Consider the following 23,439-nt stretch of genomic DNA (forward strand, 5'->3'; position numbering starts at 1 on the left):
CCTCCCCCTCTCCTCTGCCACCGTCCCTCTCCCCTCTGCCACCCTCCCCCCGCCACCCTCCCGCTCCCTCGGCCGCCCTCCCCCTCCCCTCTGCCATACCCCACACCCCTCTGCCACCCACCGCCCACCCCTCTGCCACCCACTGCCCACCCCTCTGCCACCACCGCCCACCCCTCTGCCACCCACCGCCCACCTCTCTGCCGCCCACCCCTCTGCCACCCACCGCCCACCCCTCTGCCACCCACCACCCACCTCTCTGCCATGCAAACCCACCCCTCTGCCACCCACCCCGCACCCCTCTGCCGCTCTCTCCCACCCCTCTGCCGCCCTCGCCTGCCCCCACCCCCTGCCGCCCTCGCCCGCTCCTCTGATGCCCTCCCCTCGCCCCTCTGCCACCCTTCCCCTCCCCTCTGCCACCCTCTCCTCTGCCACCCACCCCGCATCCCACTGCCACCCTCCCCATCCCTCTGCCGCCCTCCCCAACCCTCTGCCACCCTCCTCTGCCACCCTTCCCCTCCCCTCTGCCACCCTTCCCCTCCCCTCTGCCACTCACCCCTCTGCTGCCCTCCCCGCATCCCTCTGCTGCCCTCCTCGCGCCCCTCTGCTGCCCTCCCCGCACCCCTCTGCCACCCCTCCTCCGCCCTCCCCGTCCCTCTGCCACCCACCCCTCTGCCCCCTTCGCACCCCTCTGCCGACTTCCCCGCACCCCTCTGCCACCCTCTCCCCCTCCCCTCTGCCACACTCCCCCTCCCCTCTGCCACGCTCCCCCTCCCCTCTGCCACGCTCCCCCTACCCTCTGCCACCCTCCCCCTCCCCTCTGCCACCCTCCCCCTCCTCTCTGCCACCCAATCCTCTGCCGCCCTCCCTGCCCTCCCCGCCCCTCTGCCACCCTCGCCCTGCCCCCATGCCATCCTCCCCGCCCCCTGCCACCATCCCCTGCCCCCCACCACCCTCCCCCTGCCACCCTCCCCCGCCCCCCCGCCCCCTCCCCCCGCCCCCCTGCCACCCTCCCCCGCCCCCCCTGCCACCCTCCCCCGTCCCCCTGCCACCCTCCCCGCCCCCTGCCACCCGCCCCCTGCCACCCTCCCCTCGCCCCCTGCCTCCCTTCCCGCCCCCTTGCCACCCTCCCCCGCCCCCTTGCCACCCTCCCCCCGCCCCCCTGCCAACCCTCCCCTGCCACCCTCCCCCCGCCCCTCTGCCACCCTCCCCGCCCCTCTGCCACCCTCCCTCCGCCCCTCTGCCACCCTCCCCCCGCACCTCTGCCACCCTCCCCCCTCCCCTCTGCCACCCACCGCCCACCCCTCTGCCACCCACCCCTCTGCTGCCCTCCCCCACCCCTCTGCCGCCCTCCCCCACCTCCCTGCCACCCTCCCCCACCCCTCTGCAGCCCTCCCCTGCCACTCTGCCACTCCCCTCTGCCACCCTCCCCCTGCCCCCTGCCACCCTCCCCCCACCTCTCTGCCACCCTCCCCCGCCCCTCTGCCACCCTCCCCCCGTCCCTCTGCAACCCTCCCCCCGCACCTCTGCCACCCTCCCCCCTCCCCTCTGCCACCCACCGCCCACCCCTCTGCCACCCACCCCTCTGCTGCCCTCCCCCACCCCTCTGCCACCCTCCCCCACCTCCCTGCCACCCTCCCCCACCCCTCTGCAGCCCTCCCCTGCCACTCTGCCACTCCCCTCTGCCACGCTCCCCTGCCCTCTGTCACCCTCCCCACTCCCCTGTGCCACCCACCACCCCCTTTGCCACAACCCCTGCCCCTCTGCCATCCCCCTGCCCCTCTGTCACCCCCTTGCCACCCTCCCCACCCCTCTGCCACCCACCCCTCTGCCACCCTCTCCTCTGCCGCCCTCCCCGCGCCCCTCTGCCGCCCATTGCCACCCTCGCCCTGCCCCCATGCCATCCTCCCCCGCCCCCTGCCACCCTACCCCCTCCCCCCGCCGCCCTCCCCCTCCCCTCTGCCATACCCCACACCCCTCTGCCACCCACCCCTCTGCCACCCATCGCCCACCCCTCTGCCACCCACCACCCACCTCTCTGCCACGCACACCCCACCCCTCTGCCACCCACCCCCCACCCTTCTCCCGCCCCTCTGCCGCCCTCGCCCGCCCCTCTGCCGCCCTCGCCTGCCCCTCTGATGCCCTCCCCTCGCCCCTCTGCCACCCTTCCCCTCCCTTCTGCCACCCTCTCCTCTGCCACCCACCGCCCACCAGTCTGCCACCCACCCCGCACCCCACTGCCGCCCTCCCCATCCCTCTGTCGCCCTCCCCAACCCTCTGCCACCCTCCTCTGCCACCCTTCCCCTCCCCTCTGCCACTCACCCCTCTTCCGCCCTCCCCGCGCCCCTCTGCTGCCCTCCCTGCGCCCCTCTGCCCCTCCCCTCTGCCACCCTCCCCCTCCCCTCTGCCACCCTCCCCCTCCCCTCTGCCACCCTTCCCCTCCTCTCTGCCACCCAATCCTCTGCCGCCCTCCCCGCGCCCTTTGCCACCCTCCCCGTGCCCTTTGCTGCCCTCCCCCGCCCCCCCGCCCCCCGCCACCCTCACCCTGCCCCCATGCCATCCTCCCCGCCCCCTGCCCCCCTCCCCCCTCCCCACCCCCTGCCACCCTCCCCCGCCCCCCTGCCACCCTCCCCCCGCCCCCTGCCACCCTCCCCCGCCCCCTGCCACCCTCTCCTCGCCCCCCTGCCTCCCCCCGCCCCCCTGCCACCCTCCCCGCCACCTGCCACCCTCCCCCCGCCCCCCTGCCACCCTCCCCCACCCCCCTGTTTCCCTCCCCCCACCCCACTGCCACCCTCCCCCGCCCCTCTGCCACCCTCCCCCGCCCCTCTGCCACCCTCCCCCGCCCCTCTGCCACCCTCCCCCGCCCCTCTGCCACCCTCCCCCACCCCTCTGCCACCCTCCCCCCGCCTCTCTGCCACCCTCCCCCGCCCCTGTGCCACCCGCCCCTGTGCCACCCTCCCCCGCCCCTGTGCCACCCTCCCCCGCCACTCTGCCACCCTCCCCCCGCCCCTCTGCCACCCTCCCCCGCCCCTCTGCCACCCTCCCCCGCCCCTCTGCCACCCTCCCCGCCCCTCTGCCACCCTCCCCCGCCCCTCTGCCACCCTCCCCCCGCCCCTATGCCACCCTCCCCCCGCCCCTCTGCCACCCTCCCCCCGCCCCTCTGCCCCCCCGCCCCTCTGCCACCCTCCCCCGCCCCTCTGCCACCCTCCCCCCACCCCTCTGCCACCCTCCCCTTCCCTCCCCTCTCCTCCGCCTCCCTCCCTCCCCTTCCCTCCCCTCCGCCTCCCTCCCTCCCCTCCGCCTCCCTCCCTCCCCTCCGCCTCCCTCCCTCCCCTCCGCCTCCCTCCCTCCCCTCCGCCTCCCTCCCTCCCCTCCGCCTCCCTCCCTCCCCTCTGCCTCCCTCCCTCCCCTCCGCCTCCCTCCCTCCCCTCCGCCTCCCTCCCTCCCCTCCGCCTCCCTCCCTCCCCTCCGCCTCCCTCCCTCCCCTCCGCCTCCCTCCCTCCCCTCCGCCTCCCTCCCCCCCCTCCGCCTCCCTCCCTCCCCTCCGCCTCCCTCCCTCCCCTCCGCCTCCCTCCCTCCCCTCCGCCTCCCTCCCTCCCCTCCGCCTCCCTCCCTCCCCTCCGCCTCCCTCCCTCCCCTCCGCCTCCCTCCCTCCCCTCCGCCTCCCTCCCTCCCTTCCGCCTCCCTCCCTCCCCTCCGCCTCCCTCCCTCCCCTCCGCCTCCCTCCCTCCCCTCCGCCTCCCTCCCTCCCCTCCGCCTCCCTCCCTCCCCTCCGCCTCCCTCCCTCCCCTCCGCCTCCCTCCCTCCCCTCCGCCTCCCTCCCTCCCCTCCGCCTCCCTCCCTCCCCTCCCGCCTCCCTCCCTCCCCTCCGCCTCCCTCCCTCCCCTCCGCCTCCCTCCCCTCCCCTCCGCCACCCTCCCCCCGCCCCTCCGCCACCCTCCCCCCGCCCCTCCGCCACCCTCCCCCCGCCCCTCCGCCACCCTCCCCCCGCCCCTCCGCCACCCTCCCCCCGCCCCTCCGCCACCCTCCCCCCGCCCCTCCGCCACCCTCCCCCCGCCCCTCCGCCACCCTCCCCCGCCCCTCCGCCACCCTCCCCCCGCCCCTCCGCCACCCTCCCCCCGCCCCTCCGCCACCCTCCCCCCGCCCCTCCGCCACCCTCCCCCCGCCCCTCCGCCACCCTCCCCCCGCCCCTCTGCCACCCTCCCCCGCCCCTCCGCCACCCTCCCCCCGCCCCTCCGCCACCCTCCCCCCGCCCCTCCGCCACCCTCCCCCCGCCCCTCCGCCACCCTCCCCCCGCCCCTCCGCCACCCTCCCCCCGCCCCTCCGCCACCCTCCCCCCGCCCCTCCGCCACCCTCCCCCCGCCCCTCCGCCACCCTCCCCCCGCCCCTCCGCCACCCTCCCCCCGCCCCTCCGCCACCCTCCCCCCGCCCCTCCGCCACCCTCCCCCCGCCCCTCCGCCACCCTCCCCCCGCCCCTCCGCCACCCTCCCCCCGCCCCTCCGCCACCCTCCCCCCGCCCCTCCGCCACCCTCCCCCCGCCCCTCCGCCACCCTCCCCCGCCCCTCCGCCACCCTCCCCCCGCCCCTCCGCCACCCTCCCCCCGCCCCTCCGCCACCCTCCCCCCGCCCCTCCGCCACCCTCCCCCCGCCCCTCCGCCACTCTCCCCCCGCCCCTCCGCCACCCTCCCCCCGCCACCCTCCCCCCGCCCCCCTCCCCCCGCCCCCCTCCTCCGCCACCCTCCGCCACCCTCCGCCACCCTCCCCCGCCCCTCCGCCACCCTCCCCCGCCCCTCCGCCACCCTCCCCCGCCCCTCCGCCACCCTCCCCCGCCCCTCCGCCACCCTCCCCCGCCCCTCCGCCACCCTCCCCCCGCCCCTCCGCCACCCTCCCCCGCCCCTCCGCCACCCTCCCCCCGCCCCTCCGCCACCCTCCCCCCGCCCCTCCGCCACCCTCCCCCCGCCCCTCCGCCACCCTCCCCCCGCCCCTCCGCCCCTCTCACCCCGCCCCTCCGCCCGCCCTCCCCCCGCCGCTCCGCCCGCCCTCCCCCCGCCGCTCCGCCCGCCCTCCCCCCGCCGCTCCGCCCGCCCTCCCCCCGCCCCTCCGCCCGCCCTCCCCCGCCCCTCCGCCCGCCCTCCCCCCGCCCCTCCGCCCGCCCTCCCCCCGCCCCTCCGCCCGCCCTCCCCCCGCCCCTCCGCCCGCCCTCCCCCCGCCCCTCCGCCCGCCCTCCCCCCGCCCCTCCGCCCGCCCTCCCCCGCCCTCCCCCCGCCCCTCCGCCCGCCCCTCCGCCCGCCCCTCCGCCCGCCCCTCCGCCCGCCCCCTCCGCCCGCCCTCCCCCCGCCCTCCCCCCGCCCCTCCGCCCGCCCTCCCCCCGCCCCTCCGCCCGCCCTCCCCCCGCCCCTCCGCCCGCCCTCCCCCACCCTCCCCCCGCCCCTCCGCCCGCCCCTCCGCCCGCCCTCCCCCGCCCCTCCGCCCGCCCTCCCCCGCCCCTCCGCCCGCCCTCCCCCCGCCCCTCCGCCCACCCTCCCCCCGCCCCTCCGCCCGCCCTCCCCCCGCCCCCCCTCCCCCCGCCCCTCCGCCCGCCCTCCCCCCGCCCCTCCGCCCGCCCCTCCGCCCGCCCTCCCCCCGCCCCTCCGCCCGCCCTCCCCCCGCCCTCCCCCCGCCCTCCCCCCGCCCCTCCGCCCGCCCTCCCCCCGCCCTCCCCCCGCCCCTCCGCCCGCCCTCCCCCCGCCCCTCCGCCCGCCCTCCCCCCGCCCCTCCGCCCGCCCTCCCCCCGCCCCTCCGCCCGCCCTCCCCCCGCCCCTCCGCCCGCCCTCCCCCGCCCCTCCGCCCGCCCTCCCCCCGCCCCTCCGCCCGCCCTCCCCCCGCCCCTCCGCCCGCCCTCCCCCCGCCCCTCCGCCCGCCCTCCCCCCGCCCTCCCCCCGCCCTCCCCCCGCCCCTCCGCCCGCCCTCCCCCCGCCCTCCCCCCGCCCCTCCGCCCGCCCTCCCCCCGCCCCTCCGCCCGCCCTCCCCCCGCCCCTCCGCCCGCCCTCCCCCCGCCCCTCCGCCCGCCCTCCCCCCGCCCCTCCGCCCGCCCTCCCCCCGCCCCTCCGCCCGCCCTCCCCCGCCCCTCCGCCCGCCCTCCCCCCGCCCCTCCGCCCGCCCTCCCCCGCCCCTCCGCCCGCCCTCCCCCCGCCCCTCCGCCCGCCCTCCCCCCGCCCCTCCGCCCGCCCTCCCCCGCCCGCCCTCCCCCCGCCCCTCCGCCCGCCCTCCCCCCGCCCTCCCCCCGCCCCTCCGCCCGCCCTCCCCCCGCCCCTCCGCCCGCCCTCCGCCCGCCCCTCCGCCCGCCCTCCGCCCGCCCCTCCGCCCGCCCCTCCGCCCGCCCCTCCGCCCGCCCCTCCGCCCGCCCCTCCGCCCGCCCCTCCGCCCGCCCCTCCGCCCGCCCCTCCGCCCGCCCCTCCGCCCGCCCCTCCGCCCGCCCCTCCGCCCGCCCCTCCGCCCGCCCCTCCGCCCGCCCCTCCGCCCGCCCCTCCGCCCGCCCCTCCGCCCGCCCCTCCGCCCGCCCCTCCGCCCGCCCCTCCGCCCGCCCCTCCGCCCGCCCCTCCGCCCGCCCCTCCGCCCGCCCCTCCGCCCGCCCCTCCGCCCGCCCTCCCCCGCCCCTCCCCCCGCCCCTCCCCCCGCCCCTCCCCCCGCCCCTCCCCCCGCCCCTCCCCCCGCCCCTCCCCCGCCCCTCCCCCCGCCCCTCCGCCCGCCCTCCCCCCGCCCCTCCGCCCGCCCTCCCCCCGCCCCTCCGCCCGCCCTCCCCCCGCCCCTCCGCCCGCCCTCCCCCCGCCCCTCCGCCCGCCCTCCCCCCGCCCCTCCGCCCGCCCTCACCCCGCCCCTCCGCCCGCCCTCCCCCCGCCCCTCCGCCCGCCCTCCCCCCGCCCCTCCGCCCGCCCCTCCGCCCGCCCCTCCGCCCGCCCTCCCCCCGCCCCTCCGCCCGCCCCCCGCCCCTCCGCCCGCCCTCCCCCCGCCCCTCCGCCCGCCCTCCCCCCGCCCTCCCCCCGCCCCTCCGCACGCCCTCCCCCCGCCCCTCCGCCCGCCCTCCCCCCGCCCCTCCGCCCGCCTTCCCCCCGCCCCTCCGCCCGCCCTCCCCCGCCCCTCCGCCCGCCCTCCCCCGCCCCTCCGCCCGCCCTCCCCCCGCCCCTCCGCCCGCCCTCCCCCCGCCCCTCCGCCCGCCCTCCCCCCGCCCCTCCGCCCGCCCTCCCCCCGCCCCTCCGCCCGCCCTCCCCCCGCCCCTCCGCCCGCCCTCCCCCCGCCCCTCCCGCCCGCCCTCCCCCCGCCCCTCCGCCCGCCCTCCCCCCGCCCCTCCGCCCGCCCTCCCCCCGCCCCTCCGCCCGCCCTCCCCCCGCCCCTCCGCCCGCCCTCCCCCCGCCCCTCCGCCCGCCCTCCCCCCGCCCCTCCGCCCGCCCTCCCCCCGCCCCTCCGCCCGCCCTCCCCCCGCCCCTCCGCCCGCCCTCCCCCCGCCCCTCCGCCCGCCCTCCCCCCGCCCCTCCGCCCGCCCTCCCCCCGCCCCTCCGCCCGCCCTCCCCCCGCCCCTCCGCCCGCCCTCCCCCCGCCCCTCCGCCCGCCCTCCCCCCGCCCCTCCGCCCGCCCTCCCCCCGCCCCTCCGCCCGCCCTCCCCCCGCCCCCTCCGCCCGCCCTCCCCCCGCCCCTCCGCCCGCCCTCCCCCCGCCCCTCCGCCCGCCCTCCCCCCGCCCCTCCGCCCGCCTCCCCCCGCCCCTCCGCCCGCCCTCCCCCCGCCCCTCCGCCCGCCCTCCCCCCGCCCCTCCGCCCGCCCTCCCCCCGCCCCTCCGCCCGCCCTCCCCCCGCCCCTCCGCCCGCCCTCCCCCCGCCCCTCCGCCCGCCCTCCCCCCGCCCCTCCGCCCGCCCTCCCCCCGCCCCTCCGCCCGCCCTCCCCCCGCCCCTCCGCCCGCCCTCCCCCCGCCCCTCCGCCCGCCCTCCCCCGCCCCTCCGCCCGCCCTCCCCCCGCCCCTCCGCCCGCCCTCCCCCCGCCCCTCCGCCCGCCCTCCCCCCGCCCTCCCCCGCCCCCCCCGCCCCTCCGCCCGCCCTCCCCCCGCCCCTCCGCCCGCCCTCCCCCCGCCCCTCCCTCCCGCCCTCCCCCCGCCCTCCCCCCGCCCTCCCCCCGCCCTCCCCCCCGCCCTCCCCCCGCCCTCCCCCCGCCCTCCCCCGCCCTCCCCCCGCCCTCCCCCCGCCCTCCCCCCGCCCTCCCCCCGCCCTCCCCCCCGCCCTCCCCCCGCCCCTCCCCCCGCCCTCCCCCCGCCCCCCCCGCCCTCCCCCCGCCCCTCCCCCGCCCCCCGCCCCTCCGCCCGCCCTCCCCCCGCCCCTCCGCCCGCCCTCCCCCGCCCCTCCGCCCGCCCTCCCCCCGCCCCTCCGCCCGCCCTCCCCCCCGCCCCTCCGCCCGCCCTCCCCCCGCCCCTCCGCCCGCCCTCCCCCCGCCCCTCCGCCCGCCCTCCCCCCGCCCCTCCGCCCGCCCTCCCCCCGCCCCTCCGCCCGCCCTCCCCCGCCCCTCCGCCCGCCCCTCCGCCCGCCCCTCCGCCCGCCCCTCCGCCCGCCCCTCCGCCCGCCCCTCCGCCCGCCCCTCCGCCCGCCCCTCCGCCCGCCCCTCCGCCCGCCCCTCCGCCCGCCCCTCCGCCCGCCCCTCCGCCCGCCCCTCCGCCCGCCCCTCCGCCCGCCCCTCCGCCCGCCCCTCCGCCCGCCCCTCCGCCCGCCCCTCCGCCCGCCCCTCCGCCCGCCCCTCCGCCCGCCCCTCCGCCCGCCCCTCCGCCCGCCCCTCCGCCCGCCCCTCCGCCCGCCCCTCCGCCCGCCCCTCCGCCCGCCCCTCCGCCCGCCCCTCCGCCCGCCCCTCCGCCCGCCCCTCCGCCCGCCCCTCCGCCCGCCCCTCCGCCCGCCCCTCCGCCCGCCCCTCCGCCCGCCCCTCCGCCCGCCCCTCCGCCCGCCCCTCCGCCCGCCCCTCCGCCCGCCCCTCCGCCCGCCCCTCCGCCCGCCCCTCCGCCCGCCCCTCCGCCCGCCCCTCCGCCCGCCCCTCCGCCCGCCCCTCCGCCCGCCCCTCCGCCCGCCCCTCCGCCCGCCCCTCCGCCCGCCCCTCCGCCCGCCCCTCCGCCCGCCCCTCCGCCACCCTCCCCCGCCACCCTCCCCCGCCACCCTCCCCCGCCCCTCCGCCACCCTCCCCCGCCCCTCCGCCACCCTCCCCCCGCCCCTCCGCCACCCTCCCCCCGCCCCTCCGCCACCCTCCCCCCGCCCCTCCGCCACCCTCCCCCCGCCCCTCCGCCACCCTCCCCCCGCCCCTCCGCCACCCTCCCCCCGCCCCTCCGCCACCCTCCCCCCGCCCCTCCGCCACCCTCCCCCCGCCCTGTGGTGCAAAAAGGCAAATAAGCCAAACTGTAATTTTTGTTAGATTGAAACCAGTATCGTCTGTTTTTGTAATGTATTTAGAAAAGGATGCTTATGAAGGATTTACTCATTACAGTGATAATCCAGATATATTGCACCTGTATGTTTCATGCAAACTCCCAGTGTTACTGACATTGTGCTGACTGCATTCTTGATTCGATATGGACCTGTTTCTTATCTGATCTGGACCTTGCTGCTGCTCCTACTGAGACTGGAAATAAAATGCATATATATGTGTGTGTGTATATATATGTACACACACAATTGCAGCAATATCTGTGAGATGCAAAAGGTTGCCCGCATAAAATGCAAGTTTTTATTCAGCGTTTGATTATTTTTTCTAGTTTGTCTTGCAAATTGCAGCATTATTTTTGTTTGTGAGTGACCAAGTTGTGCAGTATTTGTATTGCTGTGATGTGGAAAACGAAGCGAAATTCGTATGGTGGGAGGAGGTCCTAGCCTTAAACTGTTACGTGTGTTTAATTTGGAGTTTGCCCACGATTAGCCAGCCATTCATTGCACCTTGTCCCGGCTGTCTCTGAGTTCAAATGAAATCCAACAGCTGATCCCCAAACCAACACATGCTGGTAAGCAGTTGCATTTTCCTTCAGCAGCTTTGCTGCGAAAAAAAGTGACTTTGGTATGCATTTGTGGTGATTCCCAGACGTTCCACAGAGATTGTCTCACTCTGTGTGTGTCGCTCTTTTAAAAGTGTGTGTCAGCAGTTTTGTTCTGTTGAGTGATCCTGGTAAGCTGCTGTCATAACTCGCCTTGGAAATGTTTAAACATGTCCAAACATTAGTTGTGCCGTCAGCTTATTTGTAAAAAAAAAGGGGGAGGATTCACAATTTCTCCTCGACGTGTTAGGGACATTGCCGGGTTTTCTCACTGCGATTGGGAGGCTGTTAATTTTCTTGTTTTTCGAAGACTTCGGTGCGAGCCGTAGGCCCGTGATGTGTTGAAGCAGACACTAACTAACTACAAGGGTGAGATCAGCATAACCTACTTCTCTCGAAGCGGCTCGTCGCAAACGCTGCAGCTCTCGCCCGTCAAGTTGTAAGCTGTTGTATTTTGAAAGAAATTTTTGAAACAACATTTTTTTTGTTGGGAAAGGTGCGGCATGTTCTGAGCTTCGCAGCAATGTTTCAATTGTTAAGGATTTTGAGTTATGAATTAATCTTGCCTTGTAACCGACGACCAAGAGTTTATAGTGGTACTGTGTTTGGACAATGCACGTTTTATTTCTTCTAGTCATGACCTGTTTTGTGGGTGTCTGGCAGCAGTATGAAAACTCTTTCTGCGTTATTGCAGGGTGAAGTAACAGTAGTCTCCACAGTTGTGGTGCGTTGCTGTATAGTGTTGCGGCTGCTTCTAAAAATAGAGCAGAACGACTCCTCCTCATTTAATGAACAACGTGATAAGAATATGCCACTACTCTGCAAAGACACAGAACTGATTTGCCATTTACGTGAGTTAAAACGTGGTTGGAATATAGTGCATTAGTTGCTGAGTATTTATATATTTGACGTATGTTCTCACGAAGATGTGAGGGTTAGGTTGATTGGTAAATTTACCCTAGTGTCAGGGGATTGGGTTACGGAATAGGGCCAAGGTGGGATCGTGGTTGGTGCAGACTCGATGGGCCGAATGGCCTCCTTCTGCACTGTAGGGATTCTATGCTTTTCTATTAAACTACTTCTGCCGATGGTCCCTCCTCCATCACCAAGGTATTTACTATATGTGCAGGGATTTGATATGGCTTGAAGGCCAAGGGCTGAGACGCTGCATCCTTTGGTTTTAGTCATGTTGGGGAGGGTATGCTATCGTACCTCTGGTAGGTTTGACCCACATTGTGTACATGCTTGCCTACTAAGTGCTGTAATGAGCAGAGAATGGAATGTAAGAGGACAGGTTGGATGGGATGTTCAAACTGTACAGGATGTTCTTGTAACTAATCCCCAGTTTTTATATATATTTCATTTGCACAGACATTGTATAACACACGATTTCATATATTTTGGAATGAATTGTATTGGAACAGAGTCTTGTATTTGGTCTGCCTTAAACAATACAGATTTCAGTACATTCCCCACCATGGACAGCCTATGTCTAATTTTGGAGTTGATCGGGCCTTGCGGCTATGGGGTTTGATTGGGATTGTTGTTGGTGGAGGCTCGATGGGCCAAATGGCCTCTTTCTGCACTGTCGGGATTCTATGATTGTGCACCCATACAATTGAGGCAAATAAATAACCTGAGGGAAAGGTTCAAGCAATCTACTACCATGTTTAGTGCTGTATTCCATTGCAGATTAGAGATCCCATCTTTATCTTGTGCGTATACGAGAGGGTGTAGCAATTGAAATTTGTATTTATGTAATGAGTTAAAATGTCCCAAAGGAAATATTCAAATGGGTGACGAAGCTTAGTCAAAGGGGAAACTTTTAACAATTGTCTTAAAGGAGGAGAGGTTTTGGGAAGGAATTCCAGAACTTTGGGCCTAGGCAGCTAGAAGCACAGCTGTATTGGTGCTGGAGCGATGAAAATCGGTAATGTACAAGAAGCCAAAATTAAATGTGTGGAATGGGGTGGGGGCAGAGATCTCATGGCTCATTTTCCTATTTACAGAGAGTGGCAGTGACACTTGTGCCTTTTAATTAATTATGCTGTTCGGGTACTATAATTGTAACTTTTTCAAGTTAATGTGTTGGCATTTTCTAGCTTTTGTGCTAAAACTACAGAAAAGCAGATCAAAACCCGTTTGGGTTGAAACACATTATTAATCCAGTGACGTTTGAATTAGAGAAAGTAAGCCAAACAACACTAATTGATAGTTAGCTGAAGATAAATTTATGAATATAGTTTACATACTCACTGGGGGAAAAAGACCCGGGTCACTTAAAGGTGTTCAATGTGAATTGGTTCTCTTTAAAGTTCATAGCCTTTTAGAAATGGTCACCTGTGTCCCAGAGTATGCTTTTTACTTAAGGAGTTAGACTGTCACAATGGTTTGCAAGCAATCTTGTTATATATTTTTCCCATTAAAGGAATGCCTCCCGACTCTAAACCAACATGTGGCTTTTCTGACCCATACCTATTTATATGGAGCAGCTTATGAGGGCAGGAGAATCATTTGCATAATGAATATTGAACCGCTTAGTGAAAACTTTTGTTTGCAGATGAGTTTTATTGAAGATGAGTAAATTGATGTCCTGTCTTTTTGTTTGGTCTGCGAAGTTAATCTGGACATAGGTTGATGTGAAGTTGGATGTTAAAAGTTGAAACAGAGGAAAAAAGAATATGATCTGGATGCAATCCAGGTGCTGCACTTATATAGTTGTTTTGGGAATGTCAGACGCATTCTAGATGTTACATATTGTGTGTAAAATAAAAAACTAAGTTTAGAGGTATACAAAAACAAGTCTTTAATTTGACCTTCTCAGATTGTCTCAGCAAAGAATACAAGTAGCTCCAATCTAGAGAAAGTTTCAACAAAATGTTGAGTTTTAATGGACTTCAGGAACTATTCAAATTATTTCCCCGCAGGCAATATTTGAACAGTGGTTTAATGGGATGGATCAGACGAGTTGCTATTCATTACAACCATGCATCTGATCAAAGTTGAGCGATGCCTGTGATAGTCAACTAGTTAGCAGGTGATTGGAATAGGGAAAATTAAAATCTGTACTAGTCCTTGTAGCAGATAGTGAGAGTTTGATTCCAGTCTTTTGGCTATTGAGCTCTTATACTTGTCTGTCTTGTCAAACAAGTGCATGAAACAGGAAGTAAAATAAAACTGGGTGCTGCAAATCTGCAGTGAAATCAGAAAATACTGGAATATGCAACAGGTTTTTAGCATCTGGGGTTTAAAAAAATAGTGATTCTGTTGAAAGATTTCCTGAATGGACTTTGTGGTAATTTCCAGCATTTTCTGTTTTTATTCTTTGCATCATTTTTTGTAACAGTTTGTGCACTTGTATGGTTTTAACTGGGTGGAGGCGAAAAGAGGGAGAAAGGACAAGAAAATTATTCAGCATCAGTCATGTTTCATTCCTACCTTGATTGGGCTTTGTCGGGATTGCAGCATTGAGTAAAGGAAGAAAATAAATTGATGGTCTTTTCTCTGTGGCTGGCTGAGTGTGGATAGAGGTCTGGGAACTGGTCATTTGCCAAATTTAGCATAATAGTAACTTTTAATGGGTAAGGTTGGGGGATAAAAGTTATAAAATGGAGGGCAGCAAAAGGTGGAAATTAATCATGAAGGAGCATGTACTCAGGAGCATACAAAAGAATGGTCTAGTTGGACCAGGGAGCGGCACGGGCTTGGAGGGCCGAAGGGCCTGTTCCTGTGCTGTATTGTTCTTTGTATGTGACCCATTCATCTGCTAAACAAGGAAGTGTGCTGCAGACCCAAGGACGATCTTAAGGGAGTAGGAAGGGAAGCAGTAAAAACAAACATAATGCATTATTGTCGTCTTAGGAGTACCATTTCTTTCCTGTTTCTGCCCCACCTCTCTACCTAGTTTTCTTCCCTTAAGATCCTCTTTTTAAAACCCACCACCTTGACTACGTTGTTGGTTATCTGACCTAATGTCTCCTTATGTGCCTAGCATGCTGGGTTTTTTTTAAACTGCTTGTTTTAAGCACCTTAGGACAATTTAATACATTAAATTGCAGGATATAAATGCAAGTTGTTTGTTTCATGGTCCTATGGAGAATTGTTACATCATACTGCTGTTACGGCTGTAGAAAAATACCTATTTTTATTTTGATCTTTTTTCATCCGCTGAGAGGCTAAGTAAAGTGTGCGCCAGCATGCTTGTTCCTTTGGCTCTGACCTGTGCTGCAATATGAGCTGATGGGGCATGTACTTTCACTTGCCTACCTCTTCCATCATTTTGTGCTAGAAATTATGCTCCAGTCATCCCAGATGAAAGGAAACAAAGAAAAATGTTACGGACAGAATTTGTGCTTTTTGTCTGGCGTCAGAGTGTTTTTATGTGCGTGGTTAGTGGGTGGGATTTTCCAGCTGTGCTCGCCCCAAAACCATAAAATCCTGTCCGAGGCCAACGTACCTTTGCATGGTCCGCGCCCCCCCCTCCACCCACTACGATTCCCATGGCGGGCGGGATGGGAAAATTCCCCCCAGGATGTTTTTGTACACTTGGATTGGTTTGTCCCAATATAAAACACAGTCTTTGTCCATATGAAACAAGACCTAGGCAACATTCTAGGTTGGGCTGATAAGTGGAAAGTAACATGTGTGCCCCACAAGTGCCAATCAATGACCCATCTCCAACAAGAAATAATCCAACCATCTCCCCTTGAAATTCAGTAGCATTGTCTTGCAGCTGGTTCATTGGCTTTTCAGATAGTCTGCAGTCATGATGTTTCTAATTTGAACAGCTCCTTCTGCTGTTTTTGAAAGAACAGGTAACAAGCGTAGCTGTCTTAACCATGTGATCTGTGACAAGCCCAAAGTCGTCCTTCCAAAAATGGTGATGTTGGGTTGATAAACATCCTGTGTAGTAGCCTTTCACGCTGAGAGTTTGAAGACTTGTTGTGGTTTTGTAATTGAATGACCCCATTTAATTTAAATTACCCTTTTGAATGCTTTTCGGGGAAGAAAAAAAAGTGGTCTAAAGTGAAGTAGAAGGAAGAGTCAGCTGCAAACTCTGCGACCAGCTTGAATGAGTATGCCACTACAGTAACTGACTTCATTAGTAAGTGTGTAGAAGACTGTGTGCCAAAGAAGCAAATCCGTGTGTTTCCCAACCGGAAATCATGGATGAACAGGGATATCCACTGCTTGCTGAAGTCTAGGTCTGAGGCGTTCAAATCAGGCAACCCTGACCTATACAAGAAAGTAAGAAGTTTAACAACACCAGGTTAAAGTCCAGCAGGTTTATTTGGTAGCAAAAGCCACAAGCTTTCGGAGCCTTAAGCTCCTTCTTCAGGTGAGTGGGAATTCTGTTCACAAACAGGGCATATAAAGACACAAACTCAATTTACAGAATAATGGTTGGAATGCGAATACTTACAGCTAATCAAGTCTTAAAGGTACAAAGAATGTGAGTGGAGAGAGCATTAAGACAGGTTAAAGAGATGTGCATTGTCTCCAGTCAGGACAGCCAGTGAGACTCTGCAAGTCCAGGCAAGCTGTGCCAATCAATGACCCATCTCCAACAAGAAATAATCCAACCATTTAACCTGGTGTTAAACTTCTTACTGTGTTTACCCCAGTCCAACGTTGGCATCTTCACATCATGACTATACAAGAAAGCCAGATACGATCTAAGGAGATCCATCAAAGATGCCAAAAGACAGTACCGGACCAATCTAGAGTTCCAGGCTAGCCACACGGATCCCTGCCGACTATAGCAATGTCTGCAAGACATAACACGCTACAAGATGAAGGCATGTAAAATTGCTGGCTCCAACGCACCCCTCCCTGATGAAAAAGCCTCTGCTTGTGGAGCTTCCCAGGACTTCTCTGGTATTTTTGTAGTACGGCCTGTAAGGGAGCCAGCCAAGTTCCATAATAGTTCACTGGTCCTAAGAAGGATTTCAACTCTGTGGTGTTTTTAGGGGTTGGTGCTTCCTTGATGACCTTTACCTTATTCTCTACTGGATGTAGATCTCTTGCCATCTTCTCTGTCGACTAAATAGCTTTTTTTATTCATTCATGGGACATGGGCGTCGCTGGCTGATCAACATTTATTTCCCATCCTTGGTTGCCTGAGGGCAGTTGAAATTCAACCACATTCCTGTGGCTCTGGAGTCGCATGTAGGCCAGACCAGGTAAGAACGGCAGATTTCCTTCCCTATAGGACATTAGTAAATCAGATGGGTTTTTCCAACAATCAACAATGGTTTCATGGTCATCAGTAGATTCTTAATTCCAGATTTAAAAAAAATTAAATTCAAATTTGAACCTGGGTCCCCAGAGCATTGGTTGAGTTTCTGGATTAATAGTCCAGCGATAATAGCACTAGAGCATCACCTTTCCAGCCACTTCAAAAATTCCCTCTTCAAGGGATGGCCATTTATTAGTAATTCTACCATTTTTGGAGCAACTTTTGTTATGATACAATTCACTTGCAGTGTCCCTGTCTCTGGAGGAGGGATACCTGCATGTACTGGCCTTGACTTTTTCACAGTAAGAAGTCTCACAACACCAGATTAAAGTCCAACAGGTTTATTTGACAGCACAAGCTTTCGGAGCACTGTGTGGGAGTTGTGTTCACCAAACAGGATGTATATAGACACAAACTCAATTTACAAGATAATGGTTGGAATGCGAGTCTTTACAGGTAATCAAGTCTTAAAGCTACAGACAGTGTGAGTGGAGAGAGGGCCAAGCACAAGTTAGAGGTGTGTATTGCCTCCAGCCAAGACAGTTAATGAGATTTTGCAAGCCCAGGCAAGTCGTGCGGGGTTACAGATAGTGTGATATGAACCCAAGATCCCGGTTCAGGCCGTCCTCATGTGCGAAACTTGGCTATCAGTTTCTGCTCGGCGATTCTGCGTTGTTGTGTGGCTGGTTGCTGTGGCAGGGTTGTGTGGTGTCGTGGTCACTGTTCTCCTGAAGGCTGGGTAGCTTGCTGCGGACAATGGTCTGTTTGAGGTTGTGCGGTTGTTTGAATGCAAGAAGTGGGGGTGTGGGGATGGCCTTGGCGAGATGTTCGTCTTCATCGATGACATGTTGAAGACTCCGGAGAAGATGTCGTAGCTTCTCTGCTCCGGGGAAGTACTGGACAACGAAGGGTACTCTGTCTGCCATGTCCCGTGTTTGTCTTCTGAGGAGATCGGTGTGGTTTTTCACTGTGGCACATCGAAACTGTCGATCGATGAATCGAGCGTGATATCCTGTTCTTATGAGGGCGTCTTTCAGCGTCTGTAGGTGTCTGTTGCGATCCTCCTCATCTGAGCAGATCCTGTGTATATGGAGGGCTTGTCCATAGGGGATGGCTTCTTTAACGTGTTTAGGGTGGAAGCTGGAGAAGTGGAGCATCATGAGATTATCCGTGGGCTTGGGGTACAGTGAAGTGCTGAGGTGACCGTCCTTGATGGAGATGCGTGTGTCCAAGAATGCAACCGATTCTGGAGAGTAGTCCATGGTGAGTCTCATGGGATGGAACTTGATATCATCATATAGTTGCTTCAATGATAGTTCGCCATGAGTCCAAAGGAAGAAAATGTCTCGAGGTATTTAGTGTATAGCGTTGGTTGAAGGTCTTGTTCGAACCTGTGCATAAAGATGTTGGCATATTGAGGTGTGAATTTGGTTCCCATGGCTGTTCCGTGTGTCTGGATGAAGAACTGGTTTTTGAAGGTGAAGATGTTGTGGTCCAGGATGAAGTGAATGAGTTGTAGAATTGTATCTGGAGATTGGCAGTTGTCGGCGTTGAGTACTGAGGCAGTTGCAGCAATGCCGTCGTCGTGGGGGATGCTGGTGTAGAATGCCGAGACATCCATTGTGACGAGGAGTGCTCCTGGTTCAACTGCTCCATGTGTGCCGAGTTTCTGTAGGAAGTCCATAGTGTCGCAGCAGAAGCTGGGGGTTCTTTGTACAATGGGTTTCAGGATGCCCTTGACGTAGCCGGAGAGGTTCTCACATGTTTGCAGCGGGATCTTGATCAATTGGGCCAGTGGGCTGACGAATGGCAGATGGAGTTTAATTTAGACAAATGCGAGGTAATGCATTTTGATAGATTACCATTACTCAGTTAATGGTAGGGCGTTGGGGAGAGTTACAGAACAAAGAGATCTAGGGGTACATGTTTATAGCTCCTTGAAAGTGGAGTCACAGATGGACAGAGTGGTGAAGAAGGCATTCGGCATGCTTGGTTTCATCGGTCAGAACATTGAATACAGGAGTTGGGACGTCTTGTTGAAGTTGTACAAGACATTGGTAAGGCCACACTTGGAATACTGTGTGCAATTCTGGTCACCCTATTATAGAAAGGATATTATTAAACTGGAAAGAGTGCAGAAAAGATTTACTAGGATGCTATCAGGACTTGATGGATTGGGTTATAAGGAGAGGCTGAATAGACTGGGACTTTTTTCTCTGGAGCGTAGGAGGCTGAGGGGTGACCTTATAGAGGTCTATAAAATAATGAGGGGCACAGATCAGCTAGATAGTCAATATCTTTTCCCAAAGGTAGGGGAGTCTAAAACTAGAGGGCATAGGTTTAAGGTGAGAGGGGAGAGATACAAAAGTGTCCAGAGGGGCAATTTTTTCACACACAGGGTGGTGAGTGTCTGGAACAAGCTGCCAGAGGTAGTAGTGAAGGCGGGTACAATTTTATCTTTTAGAAAGCATTTAGATAGTTACATGGGTACGATGGGAATAGAGGGATATGGGCCAAATACGGGCAATTGGGATTAGTTTAGGGGTTTTTAAAAAAACAAAAGGGCGGCATGGACAAGTTGGGCCAAAGGGCCTGTTTCCATGCTGTAAACCTCTGACTCTATGTGGTCCCATTGCCTGATACGATGGGACGGCCGGGTGTGTTTGCCTTGTGTATCTTCGGGAGGCAGTAGAGATCTCCAACGCAGGGAGCCTGTGGGATGAGAGCACGGAGGGTGCTCTGAAGGTCCGGATCAAAGGCCTTTATCAGTCTGTTGAGTTGACGGGTGTGTTCTTTGGTCAGATCTCCGGGTAATTGTCTGTAGTGTTCCTCATTGTTCAGTTGTCGGTACGCTTCTTTGCAGTAATCCGTTCTGTTCAGTATGACGGTGGCCCCTCCTTTTGTTTGCTGGTTTGATAATGTTGCGGTTGGTCTTGAGAGCACGGATGGCATTGCATTGTGCTTGGGTGATGTTTGGGGCTGTCTTGTGAGTGTGGCTGATGAACCTGGCATTGACGCACCTCCTGAAGGCTTGGGCATACAGGTCGAGTCGAGGGCAGCGGCCTTCCGGAGGAGTCCAATTCGAATTTTTCCTTTTTGGTTGCTGCACCGCGGATGCCTCTGTAGGCGGTTCCGGTTCATTGGCTGTCTCATTGTGTTCGCTGTTGGCCTCTTGAGGTTTGTGGAAGAACTCCCGGAGCCTCATTCGCCTGATGAATTCCTCTGTGTCTGCTGCGAGACCGATGGGGTCCATTTTGGTGGTGGGGCAGAAATTGAGTCCTTGGCTGAGAACTTCGATTTCGTCTGGTTGAAGTGTGTAGTCCGACAAGTTGACAATGGACTTCCCTGCAGTGGTACTGTTTTCTACTGTGGTACCGGGGGAGGCTTGGTTGCTGCTGGTGATGATGCCGAGTTCTTCAAGTTTCCTGTTCTTGGTGTGCACGTAGATGGTGTAGTTCCTTTGTCTCGTCTGCTTGGCAGTGTTTCGCAGCTGGACTGTGTCCTGAGAATATGGACTCTATCTTGGTTTCCAGGCTGCGGCGACTGCTGTAGAGCTGGCGTATGAGGTGGTTGAGGGGTGTGAGAGAGGTGCGATGGCAAAGTCTCTCAGCGTAGTCTGTGTTGTAGGTTGACCTGAGTGGGTTTGTGATCTGTAGTCCTTTCGGTCCACTCACTTGATGAAGGGGCAGTGCTCCGAAAGCTTGTGTTGCCAAATAAACCTATTGGACTTTAACCTGGTGTTGTGAGACTTCTTACTGTGCTTACCCCAGTCCAACGCCGGCATCTCCACATCTTGACTTTTTCCCCAGGCAGCACACGTTTTTCTTCTTTCTGAAACCTTGCCTTAGCTGTGTCCTATGACAGTACTTGCAATAATCCGTCGTCTGGCAAATGCACCATTCTGGAATATGTTGTCTAATACTCCTAGGGTCGTCACTGTCTTTCCTTGACTGATGGGGAATGGCATTAGGATTCCTATATCTACAGGGGTCCTTTGACACCTGATTAACATAAGTAAACACCACCCCCCCCCCCCCCCCCCCCCCAATTGAGAACTGATTACACGAGGTGTCTCCTCCTAGTTGGAAGACACCTTTGGGTGGTTAGGCCATTTATGCCACTTAGCGTGGTACTAATTCACAGCGTTCAATCAATTTCCACAACCTAATCAAGAACTCAGTGATAGGCTCCCCTGGAGTTTTCCCAGTCATGTTGAAGTGGTATCTTTGGAGGATAAAAAGGAGGGCTTTGTGTTGTAGTGGTTTTTCTTACCAGGTCTACCAGTTCATTAAAAGTTTTTGAGTCGGGGCATCCGGAAAGGTCAGACTTTTTATCATGCTGACAGTCAGGGCTGCGCATGTCATCAACAATATCACTTTGTTTTTCATCTCCTTCAATGTTATTAGCACGGAAGAAGTAATGCATGCGCTCAGTATACTGAGCGCAGTCTTCCCACTGGTGTCATAGGGTTCAAAGTTTCCCATAAAGAGGTATTATTGTTTTTTCTTACCAGAGAAGATTCTCAACTTGCTGAGGATTTTCCTCCTCGCAAATGTAATAATTCAGCCAAATGCCAGTTTCCCATCACCCAACCACCTTTTATTGTGTACCAAGATCGAGACTGCTCCTGCAGCTCACAGCTAGGTAGCTCCAACACCTCAGGTCCAACAACAATGGTCTGGGTGAAGTAACAGGTTTAAAAACTCGCACTGAACTTATCCTATTGGGCAAATCTCTGCTTGCCCAATAAGGGAGCTCGTACTCCACAAAGCCCATGGGGAGATCTGTTCACAATCCTTCATGGCCATCCTAATAAAAAACGTTCAGTGGACACTGGTCATGGCTGAATTTGAACATGTTTGCAATCTTTCTCCACCAATCTCTTCTCCTTCCACATCATGTTTTTTTTATCCTTCCATACTTCTGAGTCTGCTTGTATATTCTCTCCATGAAGATGGACTCAAAACCTAGTCCAAAGATGATGATGTTCCACAGACATCTGGTAGGAATTACTTAGGACTGATTTATAGCTAAGTTAATAGTTATATAGGCTACAGCACAGAAACAGGCCTTTTGCCCCAACTGGTGTTTGTGTTCCATGCAAGCCACCTCTTAACCCTTTTCATCTAACCCTATCATTATCTAACTTTCACTTAAATGTATCTGTGTTATTTGTTTCAACTATTCTTTGTAGTAGCATGTTCTATGTTCTTGTCCATCTTAGGGTAAAGAAGTTCCTCTTGAATTCCCTATTGGGTTTTTTAATGACTATCTTATACTTAATGACCTCTAGTTTTTGAACTTCCCCAGAAGTGGAAACATTTTCTCTACATTTATCCTTTAATTACTTTTTAAAATCTCTATCCGTTCACTCTTTGGCCTTTCTTTTGAAAGAGAAAGGAACTCCAGGCTTTCCTGATAGGTACTATCTCTCAGTTCTGGTATCATCCTTGTGAATGTTTTTTGCACCTTCTCCAGTTTTTTTTATACCTTCTTACAATTGGAGAACAGAACTGTACAAAGATTCCGTCCTGCTCCTTGATCTCTGCTCGTTTTTGTACAACACTTGGATGTTGAGATATGATTTTAATATGAGGAGAGTTGTTGAAGTTAAAGTTGTCCCTGCCCAGCATAGAATATTGATTATTTGGGTGGTTTGGTTTCATTTGGATTGAATCATTTCGCATTGGACAGAAATCGGGGTGGAGAACTAATGAATACTGTAGTGGTGCACATGGCATCTCAATTGGAGTCTTGGGTACAGAATTTTAACATGAGAAAGGATGTCTGGAACAGAATGCAATATATTCCTTGTATACAAGCAGAGGTCTTTGTTCAGAAGATTTTGGAACACCAAAAGATTGCTGACCAGCTGCTATTTGATTGTGATGCTTTTCTAGAACTTAAATTTTTGTAGATAAACATGACTGTGGCTAATGAGTGACAACCTTGACTGGCAATTAAAATAATTGAAATATTATTACCATAAAGTTTTGGGATCTGGGCAAAACGCACCCAAGTTTTTTTAAAACAGTTTTTTTTGCCAGGAAACCAGTTAGACCTGAATCATTGTATTTCTAGCACTTCAGCATGCTTAAGCGCTGTGTAAATGTTTGTCTAGCGATAGATCTTTCCGAGATAAGAGGCTGTATATTAAGTTTTAACTGATTTCCTTCTAATATTTTCTCGCACTTGTGCAACTTTGTCTGAATCTGTAAAATGGGTTTGGGCAATTTGTTTATGGGGGAGTGGCTAATGCAGAGTGTCAAAGAGATGATGTGTCTTGGCTTGCTATGTCTGAGTCAGATTAACTAGAAGCATGAATAAACACTGATCCCTTAAGGATAAATAGAAGCATAGACATTGACTTGCCAATGTTCTGTGTAGATATATTTTTCTAAGGCAGCCTAATTTAGGGCGACTGCTGGATGTTGACCTGTTTGAAGTGAGGAAAAGGAGGTATATGGGGCAGGATGCAGACACCGTGCTGCAGCATTGCCATTGCTTGACCTCTTCCTGGCGTTTCAGTTTATCTCTTCATAGCAGATGTTCCCTGGCACCAGTAGCGTGCAACAACATTGTATCTGGTTGACAAACTCTCCATTTCAAATGCAATGAATGCGTTTTGCTGGCAAGATGTGACAAATTGGAATAGTGTATTGCTTCTTCCTCAGTTTATTTTGTATCCTCTCACTACCATTATCCTCAATACACCAGGAATAATTTTCCACGTTCTTTTAAATCTGTGAAGAATCAAGTTCTTTTCCAGAAAAATCATCTTGAAACTTCTCGAATTTAATTTTGTATAGTGGCCAGTAACCAATAATTGAGCGTCACAGACTGTATTTACATATCACTGGGTATGTGACAGTTATGATCACGTAAATATATCATAGGTCACTTCTATTTTCTTAACTTGTGTTTTACTTTTAAGTTCCCGTTGGAACTGTAACTTCATGTAGAGGGCAACAAAATTGGTGTTTTATTGCTGTTTGTGGTTGTTAAGCAACTCTGTATCAGGTACTGATTACTGTTCCAGTTGACCTCTTGATCTCCACCCCGTACTTCACAGTTCCTGGATTTATCTATACTAATTTAGAGTCGTTAATTGTGGCAGATAGGTGAGGCCACAAACTCCAGCCCCCTATTCATTGACTTGTTTTAGAAAAATCATGATTTG

At 59.4% G+C, this 23,439-nt stretch overlaps 1 protein-coding gene across 16 annotated transcripts in view; it reads left to right on the forward strand.

The window, feature by feature from the left end:
• ksr1a (kinase suppressor of ras 1a) overlaps positions 1 to 23,439 on the forward strand; it is a 184,594-nt gene that overhangs the window by 3,498 nt on the left and 157,657 nt on the right. Inside the window, exon 1 of one of the 16 annotated variants that reach the window (XM_078224729.1) lies at positions 9,898 to 9,991. The exons of 8 other annotated variants lie outside the window; for them this stretch is intronic. In XM_078224729.1, the coding sequence (XP_078080855.1) occupies positions 9,986 to 9,991 (6 nt within the window). In that variant the 5' untranslated portion in view covers positions 9,898 to 9,985. Of the gene's footprint in view, positions 1 to 9,897; positions 9,992 to 10,058; positions 10,518 to 10,783; positions 10,873 to 23,439 lie in introns of those variants that run through there. 7 more of the 16 variants (XM_078224728.1, XM_078224731.1, XM_078224735.1 and 4 more) reach the window with 7 other exon arrangements.

Source organism: Mustelus asterias, chromosome 12 (genome assembly GCF_964213995.1).
Source record: "Mustelus asterias chromosome 12, sMusAst1.hap1.1, whole genome shotgun sequence".
Taxonomy (NCBI): domain Eukaryota; kingdom Metazoa; phylum Chordata; class Chondrichthyes; order Carcharhiniformes; family Triakidae; genus Mustelus; species Mustelus asterias.